At 39.4% G+C, this 25476-nt stretch overlaps 1 protein-coding gene across 1 annotated transcript in view; it reads right to left on the bottom strand.

The window, feature by feature from the left end:
- Window positions 1–25476, bottom strand: part of FGD6 (FYVE, RhoGEF and PH domain containing 6) — a 67246-nt gene that overhangs the window by 7220 nt on the left and 34550 nt on the right. The window contains exons 6-18 of the mRNA XM_052667363.1: window positions 23033–23184; window positions 22145–22301; window positions 20861–20948; window positions 14320–14370; window positions 11546–11604; window positions 11376–11447; window positions 10798–10866; window positions 9346–9429; window positions 8128–8207; window positions 3277–3379; window positions 2618–2764; window positions 1903–2005; window positions 201–328 (exon numbers count right to left, since the gene is read on the bottom strand). Coding sequence (XP_052523323.1) covers window positions 201–328; window positions 1903–2005; window positions 2618–2764; window positions 3277–3379; window positions 8128–8207; window positions 9346–9429; window positions 10798–10866; window positions 11376–11447; window positions 11546–11604; window positions 14320–14370; window positions 20861–20948; window positions 22145–22301; window positions 23033–23184 — 1293 coding nt within the window. The remainder of the gene's footprint in view (window positions 1–200; window positions 329–1902; window positions 2006–2617; window positions 2765–3276; window positions 3380–8127; window positions 8208–9345; window positions 9430–10797; window positions 10867–11375; window positions 11448–11545; window positions 11605–14319; window positions 14371–20860; window positions 20949–22144; window positions 22302–23032; window positions 23185–25476) is intronic.

The following is a 25476-nucleotide window of genomic DNA, read 5'->3' as shown; positions in this document are numbered from 1 at the left end:
AATCCCAGTCTCATAGGCTCCTAATGCAGTTTATCCACTGCTCCACAGTTCAGAGTCCTGCCTATGTAAAACTGAGGCCCAAACCATTGTTACAGATGAATTGTGACTTTTGATTCTAAAGAGGACAGCTAAAATATGGAATTATTTTTTCACTGTTAAAATTGATGATATAATTATAATTTGGTCAATAAAGCACTTACTTCTTTGAGGGCTGCAGGAATTTTTTTCTGCTTTCTTCCAGAGGGAATACTATGTAATACTGTAGACAAGGCACTTGATGGAGATTTATGGTTGACTGGGGATCCAGTCTTAGGAGGGCACTGGTTATCTGAAATGCATAGGATGAACACATTGCTTTCATGTCACAGATGACTAAACAGAGGCAATGATTCCTGGACTTTTTACTAGAAAGCAGCTGGCATTTTTAGTCTGATTACAGTGTTTCAAATGTAAGAGCTAATCACACTAAAGTCAGTGTTAACTTTTTCAGTATTATCATCACCACTGCGAGCTAGAATCCCCAAAGTCACATTCAAGATAAATAATTAAAACAAACAAACAACAACAACAAAAAAAAAAAAACCATAGGAAATTTTAAACCAAACAGATTGGTCTTGTTTGTTTCCAAAGTACAATTCACTGATGCAAAACTGCTTTACCTACATACAGAACGAAAATTCAAGTCTTAAAAACCACATCAAATTTTCACAAACGTCCTTTGCAGCTCAGACTGTTTTATCTCTGTTCCCCAACTCTGTCTTCCAGTTCTCTCCATCTGATATCTTCTCTGCTTTTTGCAGCATGGATGCTGCAGGGTTTCTCTTCCACCATTATGCCACTACATGCACACAAGCTTCTAGATTGTTCCCATCTCCAGAGTATCCCTGTATTTTTCTCCACTGCACTACACAGTTCCTTCACTTATTTTGGAGGACTTCTGCAACACTTCACTCCTATAAAACTATTTTCCTGTGGCTACATACCACTAGTTTCCAGCCCAGCCTGAAGGAGGAGGGCTGCCCTAAGCTTCACTGACTCCCTTTCTTGAGATGTCCCTGAACCAGGTGAGGCTCTTCATGTGCAGAGAAGGAAAGTAATTGGATTGCCAGCTGTACTGCACCTGCTCTGCAGCTTTTTCCAGCTAAAAGCAACTGCAGTTGCCTGCAGCATAGCAGCCCCTACTGTCCAATGTGCAGACCTGCATCCAACCCTGGCAATCCATCTACCCTAACTTCACTGACTCCCATGGCCACTCTGAGAGATGTGGATCCTGCTTCCTAAATCCCCATAACAACTGCCTCTCCCAGCATGCTACAAGCTTTGGTGTGATTATTTCACTGGGGCATCACTTATTTCCTCTGATACCCTACAGAGCTACTGTCAACTTGGAGCTTCTGCCAGAGAAATGGGTAGTGAACAATTTCAGTCCCTGCCTGTCCCTCATCTGTGTGTCCTATACTGTAATCTTTGGTCAGAATTCAGAGCAAGGCTTGTGAGACAGGACTGGATCCCCACCTCACCCAGAACTTCAGCTATCTCAGCAGCTTCAATAGTAAAAATGTAGTCTAGAGGCATACAAGTTACAGAGGATAGAAGTACATGCAAACTCACTGAGGGGAGGTCATGGTAAGTTGCAAGGACTTCAGTGTACACTTCTATCCTGTCGTAAATGAAAAGTAATGTAACACAAGTTACCTCAGAAAGAAAGGAGGAATAAATGTATTGCAAATTCACTTCCTAGCTTACTCCACAGAAATGTGTTTGGGCTCCTGTCATCTGAGCTGCTCATAGCTCTCCAGACACTAGCAGAACTATGCATTTGAACACAGCTGTAATGATGAGGCACACAAGATGATAGTAAAGAGCAGGGAGATAAGACAGTTTTGTGCATATTTTCTTTACCTTGTTTTTGTAGCTCTCTGAAGCAATGATCACATACTCTTGCTGGCTGGTTTTTCATATAGTCTAAACCATGTTTATTTGATGAACAAGCTTGACAGACAATCTGGAAACAAACAGAACCATGACTGCACATGATAGCACCTGTAAATCAACAAATACTCAAAGATACTTATGATACAGTACTGATAAGAACTGAACCTCAAACAGGCACTATTTTACACAGAAAATGGATTAAGACCTTGGCTAGTCCTTATGTTCAATATATTGCCCTTCTCTCCTCTGAATACTAAAAAAAGTTAACTCAATTACAAAAGTTAATCATAGAATCATCTGAGTTGAAAGGGACTTTTGAAGGTCATCTAGTCCAACTCCCCTATAGTGAACAGGGACACCTACAGCTGATAAGGTTGCACAGGGCCCCATCCAGCCTGACATTGAATGTTGCCAGGGATGAGGCATCCACCACCTCTCTAGGCAATCTGATCCAGTGCTCCAGTGCAGGAGACAAACATAAATACTATCCCAAAATGCAAACTAAGAAACATGTTCCAGATTTATTGGTCTGTCTCAACCTTGTTCTCCACACTAAACAAGCTGGTTTTGATCCATACAACTGTTCCCACAACAGTTGCTGCAGTGCAATCAGGCTCTGCCTGTACTTAACACACAGGAACCCAAATAACTTAAAGAAAAGCTATTGAGAAAATTGTCCAACCTTTCCACACGCCCTGCAGTGATGCCTTCTCCATGTCAATGTGAACTCACTTGTACAGATCATACACATAGTGGCTCTAGTATCAGGAATCCAGATAGGAGCCTTTGATCCTAGTGGGCTAGTTTCTTCCTGCTTCTCAGTATCTGCCTAAGAGAACATGGGCAGAACACATACATTCAGTGGTGAAAAATAACACAAGTACTTACCAGTAATCATAGATTAACTCTCTTAATGTTGGAAAGCCTTCTCTTATAAATTGCCAGGGCCTTAACATTACCTACCATCTCACTAGTGACCGCTGTAATGCAAGCTTAAAGACAGAGTGGTATTTCATTTGTTCAAAAAGGCTGTGTGACTGCCGAGCTTTACCAGCCTATTTCTATCAACAGCTGCTATGTTTTAAAATATTTCCCAGTTATCTTTCTGTTTTCAGGGTTACAGAGGGAACTGAGAAGGCTGGTTTGGGTTTTTTGGAAGTAGGTAATTTTAAATTTCTGAACTAGATAGTGTTATGAAACATCATTCTGTTCTGTCATCACCTATTATCAATTAATGTTCTGTTATTTATCATTGGAAGCCTCCTGCTTCTCTAGAAAGCTGCAAATAATCTTTTTATTTAAAAAGGAAACAAAATGGGCTACAACAATAGTGTGATATACCTCTTCAAGACTTTTGCTAGGATTAAACGTGATTCTCTTTTTTGTATAGTCTTCAATTGACCTGGAGATAGCTTCTAACCATTCATCTCTTTCTGTAGCAGAACTGTTGGGTTAAAAAAAAAAATCAATTTATTAACATTTAAAACTAAGAAATGAGTGCTGTTTAGAATTCTGTTACCTTTACCACACGTTGATTTAATTCTCTTGCAGTTTCCAGTCTCCAGTTCCTATGAACTATAGGAAATATATGAACTATAAACTAGTATTACTTTTATATATATTATATATATAAATATATTTAAGCCAACTGCACGGTGTCAGTTATTTGTGTTAACAATGAAAAATGATCCCCAGTCTGTTGTTATAATGTAGATTCCTTTCCTCCTTTTCTTCCTCCCATGATAGCCTATGATTGCTTCAAGGTTTGTACGTCCTTTCTTCCTCCTCTTCCTCCATGTACCCATGAACTGCTTGAGTACCACTGGTGTAAATGGAGCTCCCAGAACACAAGCACAGGTTTTTCATCTTAAGAAGGAATCTGAAATGTCAGCAAGTATTTTAAGTATTTTCCCCCCCTTCCATCCCATGGTGCAGTCTGTTATACCCTATGAAACCCCAAACTTTTTCCCCAAAAATGTAGTTTTTTTCTCCAGTCCTGTGCTGCTGACTCTTTACTCCTATAAAGTCTTCATAGAAGAATTAAGCCACTTTAATATATTTTTTTTTCTCCAAAATTTTCCATTGGATTAGCCAGCCTACAGAGAGAAACATCCTCTGTCTGATGAGCAAAGCGCAGCTTACCTTTCAGCCATGAGGACTTACCTTCTCCCTTGTGCCAGAACGTACGTACACATGGCTACACAGTGGGATCTAAGTGCAGTAAATTGGACTGGGAAATCAATTCAAACTGAAGCAAGCTCTTCCTCAAGATCAATTTACTGCCTGGGCTCATCAGACCACTGAGCAATTGCCTGGGCCAGCACAAAGGAGTGGGAGCCAGGGGGAGGAGAATGCAGTCTGGCAGTGGAAGAGCAGGGCTGCTTGTTTAAGATGCAACACCAGCTTAGAAAGGGCTTCTGACATTTAAACCAGAAGTGTCTACCAACCACGTATCTTATTCCTCACTTCTTAAATAGTATCACATATCTATATCTCTTTTTTTTTAGCAAGAAATTGAACATGAGGCACACAAAAAAGGAGAGTTAGGGAAGAGGAAAGCAAATATTTGGGTGTGACATTAATTATTATTATTTAATGCCTGTTGTAGCTGAATTTGAAAGCTTTGATTCTTTATATTTTGAGTTGAGGTTTTGACCTGCATGAAACTGGGTACTACATAGTTTCACAGGACAAATCTCATAAGGCAATGCAGGAGAAGCCTGCAAGGCACAGGGGAAAACATGATTGAGTGCACACATCAACAAAATCAGAACAAAAGGAGAGGAAATATGATAGAAGCAAGGGCAAAGCAATGTGTTATTGGCTGCCTTAGTATCTCACAATCCGGGTAGAACATTTTGTTCAGTGTATTTACCCTTACTTCCTCATTTGCTAAGAAGGATGTAGCATTAGCTACATAACATTCTTAATTCCAACCAATTCCTCTGGCTTTTTCAAAATCTGGTTACATTATTTATGTTCTTAAAGCTATATTAAATAAAGCTGGTTCAAGCGTTGCAGATTAAGCATCCTGCAGCCATGTGTGGAGCGTTACAGATGGGGTTTCATGGCTTAGGTCCTAACCTTTTCCTTGGGAGCATGCACTCAGTAGGCCTGCTGGCACCAGGCCTTTAGGGCTGTTTACAGTTCTCTAAAACTTGAGAGCAAAGGTGGTTTCATTAGGAACCAGGCTGATGTCACAGCAGCAGCACAACGGGCAGTGCTCCTGCCGTCCCTCTCAGCCGCACAGCACCACCACCTCCCTTGCAGCAGTGGTTGCATCCTTCCTAAAGCTGCCTCGTCCACTAAAATTACAGAGTTTTCTTAATTTTACCCATCTCTTTAAAACCTTAGCTAATAAAACAGCAGAACACTTAAACAGACTGCAGAGTCCCAGCCATTGCTGTTTCTGGCAGCCATGTGTGAGGAGCACACGTTGCAGCTGCTCCACGCAGCCAAGCTATGAGGTGTCCCAGGAGGACATCCCTGTTGTTTCCAGGCTCAGGGCCCTAGGGCTCCTCTCACAGTTGCACCGGTCCTGCATGAGCTGCCTTTTGGTCAGGAGAGGACCCAGCTCAGGCTGCCTGCTCTGGCAGAGAGAGGCAGGGCCAGCTGGCCTTGTAGCATGCAAGCTGGTCTGTTGTTTTCAGGACCTACACTTTACTTCTGCACTGTACTGTATCATGCAGATATTCTTGTTGTTTTTTTCCGTTTTTGTTTTATTTTTTGTTTTTATTACGAGATTTCTAGTACTGTGCTGCACTGTAACATGTAAAATAATCCACGTTCCTACAGACAACCTGAGAAAGCTGAAACCTCGACCCACACTAGAAAAAGCAGAATGCTACTGCAGTCAGCAAAATTAAACCTGAAGCAAGAAAGCCTTGTTTGGGCATTAATCTGTGCTTTTGTCATTAACTGGCTTACTAGTTATTACTAGCTACTACATACTACTACAATACTACCCTTATATACTACTATTAAATATTACTATATTACTAGCTATTTTTCACTAGCTTAATTGCTCCCCCCAGAGTTATTTCAAAGTCTCTTCTTTGGTGTACACTTAATATCATGTTTATTATCTGAAAAAATACACACTTGTCCCTGATATCTGTAAGGTTAATTTAAAGTGTTTTGTAATAGAGATTTTTTTACTATATAGGAATGAGGAATCAAGTGGAAGATGCAGTCTGTATAAACAAGATACCAACTCTCTACACACTTGTGCTGTTTATCATGGGAGCAATGCCACAAGCACATGCAAACAGCTACTGCTAAAAACAACAAACCCAGGCCTTATTTACAGACAAATAACAATCAGAAAGTCCTCATTCACACCTGGATCCCCCAACGTCTCTTTCATCCCAACAAAGTGCAACCTCTCCATGTCACGGCTGTGCAACTTTGGGCTCTTGCGCACGCACATAATTTCCAATAAATTCAAAAATAACAGAAACAAATGCTCTCCAAATGGAATGTTGACAGTGTAAGAAAGAAAGAGCTATTCAAAGCAATTTTAGTAGGTAACATGACGCTAATTTCAGGAATTCAGGAAAAGGAAAAGTGGAAAGTGTGTCACAAATGGCACTCAGCATAATGGAAAGTTACAGGTTTTCCCTCGTGCACCAGCATGTATTTCATAGGAATTACTTTTAATTTACCATTTAATCAGCTCCTCAAAAAGAAGAGGATAACCTCTTCTATAAAAATATATGTATTTCAAGATGATCATCTTTTCACAAGACCCAATTAACCTTTCTACACTACTTTTTACATTACAAACATCTTTGTGCGTGTGTGCAAAACCTAGTCACTAAAGCACCTAAGCAGGACAGAGCTGCTCATGTAACAGTGGTGCAGAACCATACATTAAACATGAAATGCATCTTTGTTCAAAAGAATCATGAGAAACATTTATAAAAATTTGTTGGGAAATACATCAATACTTCTTTCAAGCCTGCTGTTATAAATAACTACTGCTCAGACACAACTGAGCTGCTTCCTCTGGCTGCTCTGCCAAGGCTAACCTTGCTTTGGCCCTCAGCTAGAGATACTGCTATCTCTCAGCAGATATCCTAATGTCAGTATTTACAAGGTCACAAAGAAAGCAGCAGTCTACGCTCAGCTTTGCTAAATAAAAGAGAAAACATGTCTTTTTTCATCGATATCAGCACTGTCACAAGTGACAGACTGTATCAAACTCCAAACACAGTGAAAACAACAATCCCCAAACCAGGTCTTTGTCAGAGGCAGCTCACTGACCGTAGACCAGAACCACTCCAGTTTAGTGGCTGTTAGATGGAAAATGTATTTATCTGGTAAGGAAAAGCTTCATTCCTGTTCTTTCTTTCATTTCCGTACTTTCATGTCCCATTCAGCACTTCACTGAGATCCATTTCTCATGTCCTGAATTATGCTGTTATTTTAGCTAGATGACCAGAATGACGACTTACAACTTTTATCAGTTAACAGAAATGTCAAAGTGTATTGATATGCCCCATATTCTGTCCTGCTAACGCAATGACACAGAATATCAATTACTCTGGAAGAAAAAAAACATACAGAAAAGCAAAGCCCAACATTAACTGAAGTGAATTTTAATACTTTTTCATCACAAAGAAATGCAGTGAGAAGATAATATTTCAATTTACTTAAAAGTTTTTGAAGGTGCAGCAAAGCTGAGAAGGAAGAAAAATCAAAGAGTTTTGTTCCATCTAATTATCAGTTTGCTCTGTTGAGGACAGCAGAATCCCTACCAGCTGAGCAAGCCTTAAGCCTAGATTGCTCAAATACCAGCCACATTTATTACAGATTTTGTGATTCCAACTATTACTTTACAACAGGGAATCTTCCTTACAGGTCAGAGTGGACTGTATTACAGGCTAGACATTCATGTGATATCTGTGAATCTGATTATGTACAATAAGTGTCCTTTCTGCCTGCCCATTAAAAAAAGACTAAATATTCAAAATCAGTTTTTAAATGTGAACAAAAGGAATTTAGAACAAAGCTCATTTTATTTCTAGAAATCCATCTGTCAGTCTCTCTATCCTTCCGCAGCAACACAAGCAAGGAGTAACTTTTCATTATGTAAGTGTGGAACAAGCTGTAATGAACTTAGGTAAAAAACTTTTGAGGCCTGTTTGAAATCACATACTTTTAAAGTCATTATGAATTCATGAGACTCACCTTGCTGAAAGAATGAAGGATCTCTCTACACTTTCTATGTTCAGTTCATTCTGATAAGCTTCCTGGGATGGCTTTTTAACCTTCAGTCAAGAGAAAAAAAAAAAGGCTTACATTCAAACTGACATGGTACTTTCATGCTGCTTTATTTTTATTTATTGCAAAGTCTCGTATGTTTACTATAGAAAGGGCAGATCTTACAGGGATGAGATTGTACAACATCCTTAGAGCCAAGGATTGCAGTAAGATTACAGAGTGCCCACCATTTTATTTCACTGTGGCAACACAGGAAGACAGAAGATTACAAGGGAATGAAGTTCAGGGGCTGTCAGACACCTCCTGATGCGCTTCAATATTCTCAGGCCCAGCATCTTGTAAGCTTCTCCTGCATCTCTGCAAAAAAGCACGCTGCAGGACAACACACAGGCCACTGGTGCGCCCTACATGGGCATCTGTCTGATATCCCCTGGGCTGCATCTCGTGATTCTTCTGAGATACCATGTTTCAAACACGCAGGATTTTAAAAGTTAAGGGTTTCTGAGCCATGATGAGACATCTGCTGGCAGAAGAGAGGCTGCAGCTCTGCCTGTGAAAGCTCAGGCCTGGGAGCCAGATCTGCATTCTAGCTGAACTCGGTGCTCATTTCTGACAGAACCAGAGATGACACACTCGATTCCTGAGGCGATGGTTTGTTGTTCTCACTGTCATGCCAGAGATTGGGTCAATCCATGGCATACAAGCTCCTTGTTACTACCTACAGGGGTTGGCTTATCTTGGATGCTTTTCACAAAGACTCAGAATCAAAAGCTGCATCTTCTCTCCCTCTCAGCAGGTCTCTGTAAACCACGGAGTTCTGACCACCAGAATGTTTCTCAGGCAAAGGTACCTGATCTCTGGGTGTCATCAAGAAAAAGCATTTGCAAAGCAAAAGATAGGCAGTTTAAACATGGTATAACACAAAAAAAGGAGGCAGACTACTTCTGAGTAAGCCAGCTCTGGATGAAATGCAGGTAAGATGATACTGTGACAACACAGTTATTAGGAAAACATAAGACAGTACTCCAACAGTATTTTGCCAGAAACTTTATGCCTGTAGAACTGCTCTGCAATACAAGCATCTTTAGTATCTCTTTCCAACAATAAATATAGCTGCCTTTTGAAAATTTGAAGACCTAAGTTTAAACACATTTAGAGAAAGACTTGTTTTAGCAAATGACTCACCTTCATTCCAGCCAATGACAGCATGTTGTTGAGTTTGTACATCCCTGACTGAACTGGAGTAGTATACAACAGGGCATCATTAAACTGTAAAGCAGAAGCAACACTTATTAACGACTAAAGACTGGTTAGAGACTGATAATTTCAGATGCATTTTGCAGAAAGTACAAAGCTCTAAATTCAGCTGTCCAAGAGGGCATCTTCTACATCTTATTATTCCACAGACCCCAAGAAACATTTTCTAGCAAAAATTCAGATAACAATAGGTATCTATTTATATCCTTCCTTATGTAAATATACATTTGGCAATGAGCAAACAGTACACAGATGTCAAAGAACATGCTGTTAAGAAGAACAAAGATGTTTCTCTTGTACACAACTGTATTGCATAACAACTTCAGAATTAGGTTAATTGAGGTTAATAGAATCAACCCTCAAAACAATGTAAAATATTCCAGAAACTAGGAGATGGCAGAATTAAGATATTAATTTATGATTATATAGATAACCATAAATTATTTGTTTGTCTCTATGAAATTTACCAGTTTAAATGTGCTCAGTTCTACCAGACTTAGCTTCATTTGATACACCTACTGCTCAGCTGTCAGATGCTTTATTTCCTGTGTTGTTCAACACATGGGTCCAGGCTTTATTTACTAAACATAAACACAGATCAGGAGACTGAACTGTCTCAAGAGTTTTTGCTATGAGGCTCTTTGCAACATAACCAAAGGTTTCAAGAGCCTACACAACATGATCAATTAAAATTACTGCCTACATCAGTCCTCTGCATGCTACAAACTCATCTCCAGAGAACAAGACAGGCACTTCCAAGCTTAGAATGCGAACTTCATGACCATCTAGGGAAATACTTGTCCTGCGATAACTGAAAGCCAGATTTCAGGCAAGACCCTGGGCCAATAATGTCACAAACTAAACACAATAACAGTTGTTTTGCTGTCTAAATAGAGGAGAGAAACAAATATTCAACTGGAAACAGAAACTTCAGAAACGCGCAGAAATTCTAAAACAAAACAACAGCAGGACAGGAAGAGAAGCCAGCACTTTGCTTCCAACTCAGTGCTCCACTTGGGAGGCAAGAGGAGGAGGGAGGCAAGGCTGCAGTAGTAGCAGCTGAGCTGTAGGTTTTACAATCTGGTACAAGTGGGATGGAGTAATTGTTTCAGTGTTTCAGATAATGTCTTCCCATAAAACTACTGAAATTTTAAACAAGCACTGTTCAAAACAGAACTTTTTGTTGAGAAATTGCTTTCTATTACAATGTTACTGCTTATGCAGCAATCTGTCCAAACTAGATTGAGCAAGTGTAACAGCAACAAATGGTCATTTTTTCCCCTCCCTGAAGTTACTACTTCTTCACATTTGTGGTGCAGCATTTCAATCCCTCAAAATTACACTGGCGTTAGGCACACAGCAACATGCACACCATCTTACCAGAAAAAACATCCGTGGCTGCATGACCTTTCGAGACAGCTTCATCAGCGTTCCTTCCTTCAGAAATATCTAGCACATTAAAACAAGCAATTCAAAACTCAGTTTTTCAAGGCATAAGCTGTATAAATGAGCTGATACGTTCCTTCTTTCTTTTTTTTTTTTTTAATTATTACACCTGAAATGCTGTAGAAGCTTTGTGATTCATGGTCTTCCTCCTCAAAAAGGCTGTTCATCTGTAACTCTCCCTAAGAGATAAGGGACTGAGTGTTTGCATTGATTTTCCATGCTGCATTTGAAACTATGACAAATAAAAGGTTATGTTTGAGGAAAAATACTGTCTGCAAGATCAGGCAGAGAATCACATTCTAAAAAATGTAAGTTTTCATCAGATACATGTTTTTAAAAAAAGAAAATAAAATAATTATACATGTGGGGAGATAGAATTCATTTGACCGTCAGCACCAAATAATTAAGTGATGGATCATTTCTCTCCTCTGTGTCAGCTTCAGTACTGTGTTGGCATGTCACCCATGTCACACTTTTGTTATGATCATCTCAATGCCATCTGGAGGACTTACCCTTCCTGGCTGTACAATCTCATGGTGTCCATTTAGACTGTACTGAATCTGCATGAGTTTCTGAAAGTTATCCTACAGAGGAAAAAAAAGGCAAAAAAAGATAAGTAGTTTTCCTTTTTAAATAACAGAAAAGGCTTTAATTAGCTAACTTCCTAAGTCAAAATACTTACTCCTTGCTTCATGATGTCATTGGCATGGTTTGCGACTTCTATGACAACAGCTAGAGCATCTGAAGAGTGAAGAAACAATGTGTCACGTAGACCAGTTAGCAATGGTGTCATGGAAATCCAGTGAAAAAACGTAGAATCATAGAATCATTAAGGTCAGAAAAGACCTCTAAGATCATCTAGTCCAACCGCCAGCCCATCACCACCACACCCACTAGCCATGTCCATCAAAATATTGCCCTTCTACACTGTGGCAAGATTCAAGGACCTGACTGAACTGCAGAGTGCTTCCTGTGGATCCCAGAAGCTTTGGATCATGGTTTCGCAGGTGTGCCCTACCAAATCATTGCTTCAACTAACAGGCACAACATCAATCATTTCCTGTAGCTAATAAAGCTGTTTACAAGCAAAATTGCTTCTTAGTTTCTCACATCAAGGATTGCTTTAATTTCAACGTCTCTACTTAGAGCAGAAACGTTAACAACATTTTAACTTAGACTATATAGAGGTTAATTAAGCTTTTTCAATTTGACAAAACTGCCCCCAGTGCCAGTCATGGAAGGCTGCCTAGAGAAATTATCCAAATTCTTGTGATTTCTTTCTTCTGCCTTTAGTTTTGTGGTTCTTTAAGGTAACAGTATAAAATTCAAGCTTCTAAACTTCATACTGGAAGAAAAAAATCTCTGAAATAGAAGAGTTAAGAAGAGGAATTTTATTAAGTACTGATATTTAATAACTAGCAACTCTGCTGAAATACGCATTTAGCTCTAACTGCAAAAAAGCAGTTATGTAAAAGGATTATGTAAGTTATTGAACAGCAACTCTGTGTATTACACAGAACCCATTTAAGGATCTTATCCAAAAACCTGTGATTGATTTATGTAGGAAAAATAAACCTCATTTAATTGAAAGCTAGCACAACTGCACTGATAAAATGTCATTTAGCACTGAGAAACAGTTCAACACTGCAAATAAATAAATGCAGTTAAACACTCCAAGTAAACATTGCTTAAAAATACTCAGAGAAGCCCACCAACCCAGTTATACCAAAGCCTTGAGTTGCTGTAGGTATTTTGTTTTTTAAGATATCACCACACTGTTAGCACTTTAGACTATATGTACTTCCTTCTTGATGACTCCACATTCAGAAAGAAAGCACATTAAAAGATGCAGATTTTTGAACCAAATGGTTCAGAAGGTTATGAAGCTACATATGAAACTAAAGCAAAGTATGAATATGAACTAAAATCTCCTCCTAAGTCAATCTAAGGAGAATTTAAATAAAGCAAATGTGATTACAGGAGTCTAACTGTGAAAACACAGAGCACAGAGCAAGCATTAGATAAAAAATTAAGTTTAGATTTAAACATCATGATATTAACTGAGCCTGCTGAAAAACAGCTAGTAGTCTCCTACTAGGAAGTTCTGGAGCTGCTCCATCCAAAACACTCTCCAGCTTCCTTAGCTTGAAAGAAAATGAAGCCAAGGGAAATTTAACTAAATCCACGAAGAAAGGAATGAGTACCTGACTTTTTTTTTTTGTTTGTTTGTTATACTTTCCTTCATCTATCAGCTATACTATCTATCAAAAACTTTAAACTGTACTTGATGACTTAAAAAAACTGAAGAATGTTACAGAAAATTGGCTGGTTATTGAAGAGAAACTTCCAAGATTTCAGAGCTACTTACAGAGCCAAGACTCTAAACAAATCTAAACAACAAACCAAAATTATCTATAGCATCAAAAAGTCCACAAGCAAACTGCTTTTTGGAAGGGAAGAACATTCCACTTCCTATATCACTTAGCTGGAATAACTTATTCAAAGGTCATCAGGAAGAATTGTGTTGTTTTTTTTCCAAAAATGCTAATCATATCCAAACTCTTGTCTTTTTTTCCTCCTTTTTTTTTTTTTTTTTTCCCTAAATTGAATTAAACAACAAAGCAAGGTCAAAAGGAATTCAATTATCACAACAAAGATTTTACTGAGTAAGGATCAGATTTTCTTAATCAGTTTCAAAAACTATCAAACATAAACTATCATACATATACTATCATACATAAAATTACATACATTGTTACAATTAAGTTTCTGCTTTTATCTTCAGCATAAGCAGTGAGACAAAAATACTGTGGAGTGTACCACCATTAAAAAAAAACAAGAAACACAGAAGCTGGAGAAATCACAAGAAAACGTTACATAAAACATACTTCTTTTAAGTTGACTTTTTAAAATGCTCAGTTGCTTATCACACAGTGCAGGCATCAGCTTGTTCGCAACTATAAGAAGTGCAAGACAAACCTCAAGACTCTGAAAGAGTGATTTAAAACATTTTTGGGATTATATTTTCACCACTGTCAAATAAACAAATATATCTAAATGTCTTGAGAATGATAAATATTCATAAATTTTATGGCACTATACCAAGAGACATAGCTGTAGGACAGTGAACTTGGCTCAGCACATCCAAGGCACTCATGTAGTGCATTCCTATCAGCTACATCTGTGCAGCCCTCCTGAAGATATGGGCTTGCACAAATGCCATCAAAGAGAACAAAATAAATAACTGGGCCTCATGCAAATGGAATGGAAACACTGTCTAGAAGCACTCCTAGGACTGCGGAGCAGCAGAGGCATTTAGACTAAGCACATGTACAACTCAGAACTAAACAGAAAACATTTCTACTTACCAGCTTAGCATTCTGCATGCATTTAAAATTTAGAAACTTTGTCATATTTACATAAGCTGTTGTTTCTTAAGAATAAGGAGACATTTACCTTGAGTATCCCTATAATCTGCAGATTCTTCTAAAAGGTTTTTTAAGTAATCTGTATAAAGAAAAATAACAGAGGCGTTTTTGTTAAAGAAATGAACAGCATCAGAAAGCATTAAAACCCAACATTTTCCTAGCAATCTGCTTTTCAGGCACACCTATGCCACAAAGGTCTATCACCACGTAACCTTTTAAATTTGTCCAGGTAATAACATAGGGAAAACTAGCATTTCCACAATGAAAGTATATAATGATATCTTGCTCAGGGAAGAACAGAAAAGCAGTGACTTTGTCTAAAGGGAAGTGATATTTATGAGTATCATTCTGGAACAAAACAAAACAAGCGGGTGGAAGACAAGTACACACTTGCAATCATTTATAATTAAGATGACACAAGAAAGTTTGAAGATTATAGATAATCTTCTGAAGATTATTATAGATAATTATCTACAGGAGCTGAGAAAAAAAGTAACCCAATACAGCAAATCTGATTATGATCAATATTTTTCAGTTAAAAAATTATAAGTTTATAAATTATTCTCATAAATTATAAGCCAGTTTAGATGTTCTCACAGGAACTGTTGGTTTTCAATTGCAAATTTAGTTCTTCAACCACGAGGTGGCACTCTCAGTACATTCAAGACAGTAGTTTTTTCATCTATTTTACTCAGATAAAATTAACTCCAAATGTCTGACAACATGAGAAAACATCCCTCCTGAGATTCCATTCCCTGGTCTTGTGTCCAGTTCACCAAAAAGTATGCTATCCTGTCAAAGGCAAACATACGGCCTCAGTACAGTTCTGAACTGCTTAAATTCGAAAGAAACACAACTTTCTAAGGCACTTCCAAGGGAATACAGGTTTCAGGTTGATATTATAAACAAATACTAATTCATAATTGTCTTTTAAATGAGGTACTCACATTCTGGCTGATTTAGAGAAAATTGATTGTATATGATCTAGGAAATGTTCAATTTCAGCTTAGCAGTTGTACACGTCTCATGTAGGAGTGAAAGAACTCAGCTCCCAGATGTTTGCCCTACCCAGATTCATCCTTTCACTCAAGAAGGATCGAGAGCCAATTGTTCCTGCCTTCATAGGACGTCTTGCTTCATGCATGCCCCTCAGAGAGCACTCAGAATACTGTAATGGTTTCCTTATGCAAAATAAGGGAATTATGAAATGCGTTTCTGCAGTCGAAACACCACAAAGAGTGAGAAATCTTGTCAGTTCATGAAAGCTTTGAGACAAACAAAACTACGGGAAGAAAAATATTTGGCACTGAAGCTTTATGTTTTGGCAAAGACCTAAGGGAGGATCCAAGAGAAGCATGAAGAGCAGGTTGGGATGAAGGAGCAGGGCCTTGCTGGGGGCAGCTGTGGGTGAGCAGGGGGGTGGGAGCGCTGGGAGGTCTGGCTGGGCCTGGGAACACCCACAGCCTGCTGCTCCACTGCAGGTTCTGGCTGATCCTTATCAGGGAATGGCCAACGCCTGATTTTAACATGAGCCTGACATGGCACAAACTTTTCCAGCTCCATAAAACTGCATCCTTCACGTGTCTCCACATCTTTTGCTGTAGTATCTACCAGACCTTCAAGTGCAGCACTTAGGTGCACACATGTTCCGCTAAAAAATGAGTTCACCTTGTCTCAGCTTGGGTTGTGTTTGTAAGAAACTGGCGTAAGACTAAAATCAACAGGAGGTATTTCACAAGGAACTGAGATGTGTCCGCATGGTTTTTAGCTTGGTTCCTGCAGGAACCCACTTCACTCACACACAGCAGCTGCTCTCCCCTGCCTCAGTGTCATTAAGTAGGAGCTGCACGTTACTGCCCAGGCTGAGTGAGCATCATGGGCACCTTTCATAAAGAAAACAGACAAGTTATATTGCAACTCAGCCTCCACCAGAGCCAGAACAAAGGGCTCCAGGAGACACCTCCCAGCATAAAAGCGTGAGTCCCTACAGCTTATACAGAAACTACAGCTTCTTAAAACTGCCAGCCACAGAGTCACTTCTTTGAGGACTGGGAACAAGAGGTCAGGTGGATGTAATTCACTAATCTGCAAATGCTCCACTGGCACTTTCTAGTACATGGAAACATCCAATTTAATATTCAAAGTAACTGCACTGAAAACTTAAAACCAGAGACCCAACACGGGAGCTAATTGCTTCTTGGCACATTCATGCCTTATGACACATTCCCCCAAAGAACAATACTTCACCTCATACCATTTGTGGGGTTTTGTTTTCAACTGTACATATTAGCACTTTAAATCATATCCACAGATAACAGAGGGAAAATTAAAGAGAGATTTTAACATAGCAACCTGATCTAGAGGGAGGTGTCCCTGCCTATAGCAGGGGAGCTGGAGCTGGGTGATCTTAAGGGTCCCTTCCAACCCAAACATTTCTATGATTCTCTGATAACTGCAACCATTTAAAATTCTGTATTTAAAAAGGAAGGCAGCTCTTGTACTGCAAGACGGAAACAGACAAAAAAACTTCCTGCTGTAAAATCCTGGAAGTGTTAAATAAGTAATTTTGATCTCTTTATGTGTATCTGGCAAGTAAACAGCTAAAACTCAGCTTCAGAGAAGCAATGTGATAGACTGTTTTAGTTTCTTCTGCGCATACACACTGGAAGTTCTGTGCTTGCAACAACTGTCTGGAGGTACTGCCTTAAACTCTGCAAACAGACTATTTCACAGACATGAACAGATTTAGCAAAAACATTCCTAGATAAAATAAATACAGAAGTTAAATACTAAGGTGGAATGGTATCTGTGTTCTTCGCCAAATTTTTTCCCCTTTGAAATGTACTTCAGTTATTCAGACATTTTACTCAGAGTTGTTCTACACGAGACACTGGTTTCTGGGTGAAAACATGAAACACATATACATTACGGACCGCTTTCCACAACTGCAGAATAAAATATAAATCATATTAATAATATTAAAACTATCAACAGCGTCAGACCCTCAGCACCGGGGTTTCCTTCTGTTGGTTTAAACAGAAAGGAGATGATCATACTGATCATCCTAGGACAAATCTGACAGTAAGCACAGACCTGCTTTAATGTAATAGAGAACAGTACAAGCGATGTAACAATAAAACAGATGTTGAGACTATGCAAGAAATTAGGTGGAAAGATTATTTTTAAATTACAGAGCGCTGAAAGAGAACTGTAGCATTGTAAATGGCACAGAAGTCTGACTAACAGCCAAGCAAGTCGCAATCTCTGTTTCACAACTGATAGCAACCTCCCAGCTGCATGACAATGCAAGCCTCCCATTGATCACAACACAGCAAAGAGGCCATCCTAGCAAAACAAATCGTATCAACATATCTCCATGAGAAGAGAAAACCCATCCAAAATCCCTGGTCACCCAAATACTACATTTCATGCCATAGAATAACTGACTTCATGTAAACAAGATGCATGCATTAATTTACACAAACCACTTCAAGAGGAATACAAGTATTTACATTGGGAAATACTACTTCTCTGAAAGAGTGGTCAGGCAGTGGAATGGGCTGCCCAGGAAGGTGGTGGAGTCACAGACCCTGCAGGTGTTCAAGGAATGTCTGGACCTTGTGATGAGGGACATGGTTTAGTGAGAGCTATTGGTGATGGGTGGATGGTTGGACTGGGTGATCTTTGAAGGTCTTTTCCAACCCTGGTGATTCTGTGATTCTGTGAAAAGAACCACACTACCAGAGAAAGGCTTTTTAATAGCAAACACGCTAATTTTTGTCTGACTTCTTCCTCTACTTATATTCTGAAGGCAGACCTTAAACATGTCTTCAGAAAGGTAGACTTAAAAATTAAAATTCATAATTTTGCTACATACCCCAAAATACAACAAAAATCAACACACAAGCATTGGTTTACGACAAATTGTTCTTATGCCTTCCATCCACCTGACAGAAGCCAGTAATTCACTTTTCCTTCATGCTAGAGGCCAGTAGCTATCACTTCTACTCTTCTGCTTTATTAACTACTTCTTGTCTCAAATTGTCCAATTTAATTACACTGAACTCAAAGCATTCATTCTCAAAATGGAATTGGCCTCAAGTCTGACAATTCTATTTCTGAGCTGTGAAAGAGCAGTGTGCGCTCAAAAGCGGATTTTTCAATCGCCCTCAGCCTCCATTCACTCAGCTGAGGATAACAAGAGACACCATCTCTCTCTCTACAAGCCTTGTGTTGTGAAAAAGAGGATAGAAACTTATCATATGACAGGGAAGTACAATACAAGCAAGCACAAGTCTTCTACTCAAACCAGATTTTCTGGAGGAGAGATTCACCTCACCTTCATTTCTTCCTGTTAAAAATACGAAGTCTCTAATTAACCTCCTCAGCAACTCAGTTAATATTTGCTGTATAGAGCTCAGGGTTATGTGGGAAAGTGGAATTTTCCTTGGTGGGATGGAAAAGCTGTATAATTAAATAGAAATACAGCTGAGTTGTGCCTCTCCTTGCCAGATTTGTAAGTCCACCTGCTCCTTTTGTTAGCACAAAAGCAACTATACTTCAGAGCACAGCAACAATCTTGTAGCAGCAGGTTACTAGTACAAAGCTGTCCTACCGACACAGCATCTCAATAGCAAGAAATCCCTGCTGACTCAGGCCTTGCAGCTTCGTTTCCTGGATTGTTTTTTCTCCTCTAAGCCACTGCCCCCTCCTCAGCCACACACAGATGCCCATTGTCTTTGCCTGGGGCTGCTGCTGCATCACTGCAGCATCACTTTTGTTTTGCTCACTCCAACAGCAGAGCCGAATATTCGGTATATCCTCCAAAGGCTTTGTTCAGAGATAACTCAGTATTACACAGAGCTGCTAGAAAGTAACAATGTGGAGAAGTCATCCACTGAGATATAGGAGAGTGAAATCTCAGAAGACAGTGTGAAATGGCGTGAATAATTGAACACAGCAAAAATGAAGGAGATCCAAAATAAAAGCCCCCTGCCACAGCATAATTCATTTCTTAGTCTGATCTCTTTCATTCCTCTCATGGGACACGAGAAATTTATTTTTCTAAAGCAGTAACTGCAATCCAATTCATGTAAATAGCATGTGTGTTTACAGATTTTATTAAAGTTGGGTGGCCCCAGCCAGAACTCCACATAGCCAGTCAACAAAGGATGAGATTTTCAGGTCTTGTCTAAAACAGCTGCTCCCTGCCACAATGACAATTAACAGTTACAAAGAAGTCTCCTACTTCATAGTAGTAGTGTTTCTGTGCCATTCATCACTGACATCTCTCACTTTGCTATGTATATTGACAAAGGAATTGCTCCCCTGTTCCGCCTTTTTATTGGAAACCTTTGAACTTATCCAAGGCATCTCCACTGATTGAGGAATATATAGCAAGCCTACACAATGCCTTGAGCCAGCGTCCTCATAAAATAAAGCAACTCCTCAAATGCCTTCTTGTGGTTTTTATTTTATCAATTAAAAGACACTAATATTTTCTCCCACAAAGTAGTTTGTTTGATAAAGGCTTTTAAGCTCTTTTTCCCAACTGTGATTTCCATGAGACAATTAAAAAGAAAACAGTTCAGGTTAATAACTTAGCAACTTCTCCACAGCGCTGAAGTTTGTATCTCCCACAGCATCACTAGTCTAAGTACTTGCTGGGGAAATGCCAACAAGCTGCTACTGAGCCAAACAAAGGGTCATACAGCATTTTATTTTGCAGTTACTGCATAAACAGAGGCTATTTTTAAATAGGTCATCAAGAAGCAACTTCCAAAAACAATGCCTTAAGTATTTCCAAATCCTTACAGGAGCCATCCCCCTCTTACAACAAACACATCTCAAAATACTTCACAAAGGAGAGGCCCATACCACTGCACTCCTTTTACAGAAAATGAAAGTACTGCATCAAGGAGACAACTTCCTCAAGGTCACCTAGACATGCCAGTGCCAAAGCCCAGTACAGAGCCCAGATTTTGTAGTCCTGTACCAGCTCATGCCCCTGCAACAAGTCTTGAGTGCTTAACAGTTAACATTTACCAAACCCACACTTCCTTCTTTTAAAGGAGAAAGGTTTTCAAAGCCAAAACACATGGGCAGGAGAGATATGGAGAAACTACTTGCAAGAAAAGCTTACAGATGTACAGACAAATCTTTCAGTTCCTTCTCCTTGTTTTTAGTTTTCCATACTACTATTTTCCATTAAAAAAATATATATATATATTCAAAAGGGGAGCTTTCCGACCCTTAGTGAGAAAATTACTGTCTTTAATTACCACAGAAACAAGCGAAAAACACCAACAATTTCATGTTTTCCAAGTACCACTGAATTTACCACCAGGGAACACACCACAACGCTGGGAACATTGGCATTTCACTTGTGAATCTTGTTGCAGTCAGTGTTACCAAAGAAAGCCTCCAAGCCCATGCTGCATTTTCAAAAAAGCTTTATATAACTGAGGTCAGAGAAACAAGCTTTGCAGATGGATACAACCGCCCAAAAACACGTTTTCTGGAATACACGAAGACTGGTTTCTTAAGATTGTATAAAAGCTTGACTGTACCTGTCAAAAGGAGTCTGTACTGGGGAATCCTCTGAACTGGCTTGAGCAGATAGTGCTTGAGGGCCAGACTAGCACAGCGGGGGCTCATCTGAAAGAAATAGTCAACATAAGCAACAATTCTATGGTAGTCAAGAGCTCCAGTAAAAGCAAACTGAACTACAAAGAGTTGTCGACAATATCAGATAAGCTGATCTTAAAGGTGAGACTACTGTAGCATTACATTACACCACAAAGCAAGTATTTCCCTGTGTGGAAGATGTATGTAAAATTAATCATGAGTTAAAAGACATCAGTAAGCATCCATACTCTCTCTGAATTCAAAATAGGTTATTTTGCTTATAAAGGAGAGAAGTGGATCCTCCCAGAAATAAAGGAAAGGGCAGTTGCAAAGACATGCTAATTTGTAATCACTGTAAATGTCCATTAGGAGGAAAGGCAGAGAAGAGAGCAGTAATCACTCAAGGAGTTTTAATTAATCCAAACATCTAAAGACAACACACAATTAAAAGATCCATGCTTTAAAAAAAAAAAAAAAAAGCAATTATCTTGAGTTTGCCTTCAAAATAACATGTATCAGAAATACTGAGTCCTTGAAGACTTCTTACTGCACTTGTGGACTCTACCTCAAGCTCTTCCTTTGCCTGCTCTAAATAGCCTTTTTAAGGATTTGTAAACTAGCAGAGAAGAGATTACTCAAGGGGAAGCTTGCATCATAGGAGGTAAATTCATAGACTGTGTGGATCGTGTTCTGATCTCCTTTCTGATTTAAGAGGATTATGTAAAAATCTGGCATTGCTTTTAGTGACATGAATCAGCTTTCAACTGATTGTTGCATGGGCTGGATTTAAAAGCTTCTACAAATATGTAGACTGTTAAGAGTCACTTTTGTATGTTTCTAACTGAAATGAAATATGATTCCCATGAGTAAGCTACTACTCTGTATTGTGGTGGAAAAATCAACCTGCTTAAAATAAGACAGTTAATCATTGCATTATGGTCAAGAGACCAAGCCCAAAAAAGCAACTGGTGATTTTGCTAGTATGCCTTTAATACAACTTGTAGCAAGTACTGAATTTTCTGAAAACGAAAGTCTTTTGGCAGCCAGCATCTCTAATTACTTTGGAAAATTTGAATTTCTTTTCACTTTCACCCTATAAGGGCTCAACCCAAGAGCCAGCAGAAAAAAAAAAATCAAATTAGAGAGTGGTCTCTAAAGTCTTACATAAAAATGACAACTGCTAAAAAGTTACAAAATAGGATATATGTTAAAAAAGAACACAGTACCTCAAAGTCTTTCACTACCGAGGCAAAACCTGCGTTCTTCTTACACTGTTCATCTAACAGTGCAATATTTTTATCAAATTCTTTGATGTAAGTTGAGTACATCTTTAAGTAGGGGCCCTTTTTCACAAATATGTCAGCAATTCTTTGATGTTCAAGCCTAGAAACAAGAACAGAGCAATTAGTCACAAAAAGGTATACATGCTAACCTTGCAGCAAGACATCGATCATCTTCATGGTAAGATGTGACTGTTGATTTCACACTTCTGCATGCTAATTTGGAGTTAGATCGCAACCACTTGATTCACAGTCTGCTCTAAATGATCTGGAACCATTTGAACACATTAATACAAGCTGGATTTCCAGGGAAACGGATCTTCAAACTTCAAGATGGTGTCTCACTCAGGATTACAGTCTTTACTCATTTCGGTGCCTCTGTCTGTACACTTTCTTTGGCTGCCTTAGGTCCACCCACCAGTGTAACTGAGAATGGACTTCAGCAGGACTGCCCATCAGCACTGTCTGGTTAGTAAACTTCAACTACCTTGGAAAGGCAAATCAATTTCCATAAAAGCCTCCTGTTCCTCTCATGCAGTCCATTTATTGTGCCCACGCACAAGCAGAAACAAGAACTTTCAACTGAAACCTATGTTTTAAACAAAAAAGTGTGGTTGCTTAAAGCATGTGCTGACATGCCTTGTGGATGCCCCTCAGTGCCAAATCAAACAGCAAAACGGAAAGGTACCCCTGTACCTTCAAAGCCAATTCTGTCATTTATGAAGGCATGTGAAAAACAAACGAGAGTCAGACTGTGGTCACGTGGAGTCTTTAAAACCCCACAGACAAATCTTAACAACATCAAAGGAGCGGTGCTCCTTCACTGATAGTCACCAATGAGACAATCGCTCCTCCAGCTCCCTCAGGAGGTCCCGGTTGAGCTCGTACAGCTGAGGTAGGTAGTACAGGATCTGATTCAGGATTCTATCCTCAATCACAGGCTTCCCGAGCTGCCTAGAGGCGTGTGCCACCGCGTCCCGGAAATCCTGCCGGAGCACAAAGAGAAGCCCTCACCATGAGCCAACAGCCTTCAAAGCACAGTGCAGACATCAGTGTTTTCTCTGCAGACATTCCAGGCCCTGCTCCCTATTACCAAAGAGAGGAGGGTGCCATCTGGGTTATGTTTCCCTGCAGCTTCAACTCACTCCCTTGGGTCAGCCTTAATCCCTTCAGTTTGATGCCGGAGCTTGACTCTCTCACTCCTGGACGTACGCTGTGGAGGTTGTTCATTATTTTTTAAACACACCCTTAAGAAATGAGCTGATAGTACACATGAGGAAACTAGAGTGAAAAAGCACTTCTATCTGCAAAGGTATTGGTCACCTTGAGCATCTTCTTGCTCAGATTTGGGTCAAAAAGCAAAAACGTTACATCAGTCAATGCAATCATAATAATCATAATCTAAAACCATATTTTTTGTTATTTGGCAGCTATTTACAAATGCATTCTAGGAAGATGTGCTGCCTGGATTAAAAATGCTGTGTCACAAGAACTTTCTATACGTAGCAGCTCTCACAGGAAAATACACATTAACAAAGAGCTATTTTAACAATGCACTGGAACTGTGAGATTTCAAATGTTGCCCATTATCAAAACAACACTGCTACCTTCAAAACATTCCCACGAAGGAACAAAACTGCATTAACCACTGAAGGCTCCTGGAGTATTTTTATGCTTCAACCAGCTCTCAACAGGGCAGAGCTAAGTTTATTGGCCCTTATTAAACTACTCAGAATTAAAATCTTGGCCCTGGTCAAGTCAGCATGGCTAGGATTGTACACATAATGAAATGTGGTACCCATTAGGCAAGGTGTTTTTCCTGATCACAGAGAATTTCCAAAAAAGATTTAGCAATTCAGCATTTCACTCAAAAAAAAAATAATCAAAAACGTAACTTTAAAATGAGAAAAAAGAAAATCCAAATATCTATTTTATCATGTCTTACTTGAAGTTGGGCATCAGCATAAAACAGTTTGTAATAGCTCTTCTTAGTTTGCATCTGCTGAAACCTAATAATGCATGCAAAATCTATAGGTGACCCGAAAAAGGTGACTATATGGCATGTTCCTGTGTGCAGTGATGAGGCACATTTTTAAATACACATAGGGTTCACATCTGGCTTTGAAATTTTGTAGGGTTCTTCGGTTAAGATAAAAAAAAGAATGAGGCTCACACACACACAAGTCTACTGCTCCAGGTCTCACTGGCTATCTCATCAGCCCAGCATCTGGCACTATTTAGGGTTTGTCAGACTCCAGTCTCAGCTTTCTCCTGGCCTCTCCTCATTACATCAGCAAGCTCCAGACAGCTTCTTGCTCTGTGACCCTGGGTCGGGAAGGCTGCGCCAGGGCACAGTTATGACAAGAAACTGAAAAGAGATACAGGGCGATGGCTGTGATGGGGAAGGCTGAGAACTAAATGCAAGGGAGTTAAAAAACAGATGGCGTTATTCATATGGAAATGCTCTGTTTTACATCCTCTGTGTAGACTAGTGACACATGGGTTAACTACCAGCTGCATCTTATGGGTTTTTCTGACCCTAGGGCATTGCTTAACACTGAAATGATACATGGAATTACAATGGCAAAAGCTCAAACGAGGCCTTCTGAAGAGCTTCATGCAAAATGCACCATCATATTATGATAATATTCCCCTCAAAAATCCCATGCACACACAATATACTGTATATGCTCTGCCATGGGGTGGAACAAGAATTTTCTCCGAGCGCTATAAGCCTACTTGCATGATGAAAAGAAAAGTGGTTTTGTCTGTAACGAAATCAACAAGCCCAGCTTTTCCCTGGCCACACAATAAACGGCGAGCAGGGAGCCAGGTTTAAGCACCAGTAGATAAGACAGGAATGTCACTTGTAGTTAAGAGCATTTATTTAACTTCTAGATATAGCATTCAAAGAGCCTGCAGGATGTTTTTCAAATGCAGGGGGTTTGGGTTTCTCTATTGGCTTGATCCAAAGTCCATCAGCCTCTCTGGGCTTTGGATCATGCTGTCAAAGACTGGGCCATGAGCACAGCCAACCAAAACTTTGTTTTCTCACCCCTGCTTCTCCCTTCACAACCGAGGAAAGGGAGGAAGCCCTGCAGAAAGGAAACAGAGGGAAGAAAGATAACGTGAAGCTTTCAAATGATGCAAACCAGACTGCTGAACAACAAAGGCGATAAACTTCAGAGCTTTTTTTCCCCTTCTTTTTTGGAATCATCAAGTCTCCACTTCAGAGGCGGCGCAATGTATTTGTCACTGCAATCATATTAAGATTTATT

This window comes from Tympanuchus pallidicinctus, unplaced genomic scaffold (genome assembly GCF_026119805.1).
Source record: "Tympanuchus pallidicinctus isolate F22 unplaced genomic scaffold, pur_lepc_1.0 scaffold8, whole genome shotgun sequence".
Taxonomy (NCBI): Eukaryota; Metazoa; Chordata; class Aves; order Galliformes; family Phasianidae; genus Tympanuchus; species Tympanuchus pallidicinctus.
The sequence above is the reverse complement of the archived record's forward strand: the minus strand, read 5'-3'. Positions and strand labels throughout refer to the sequence as shown.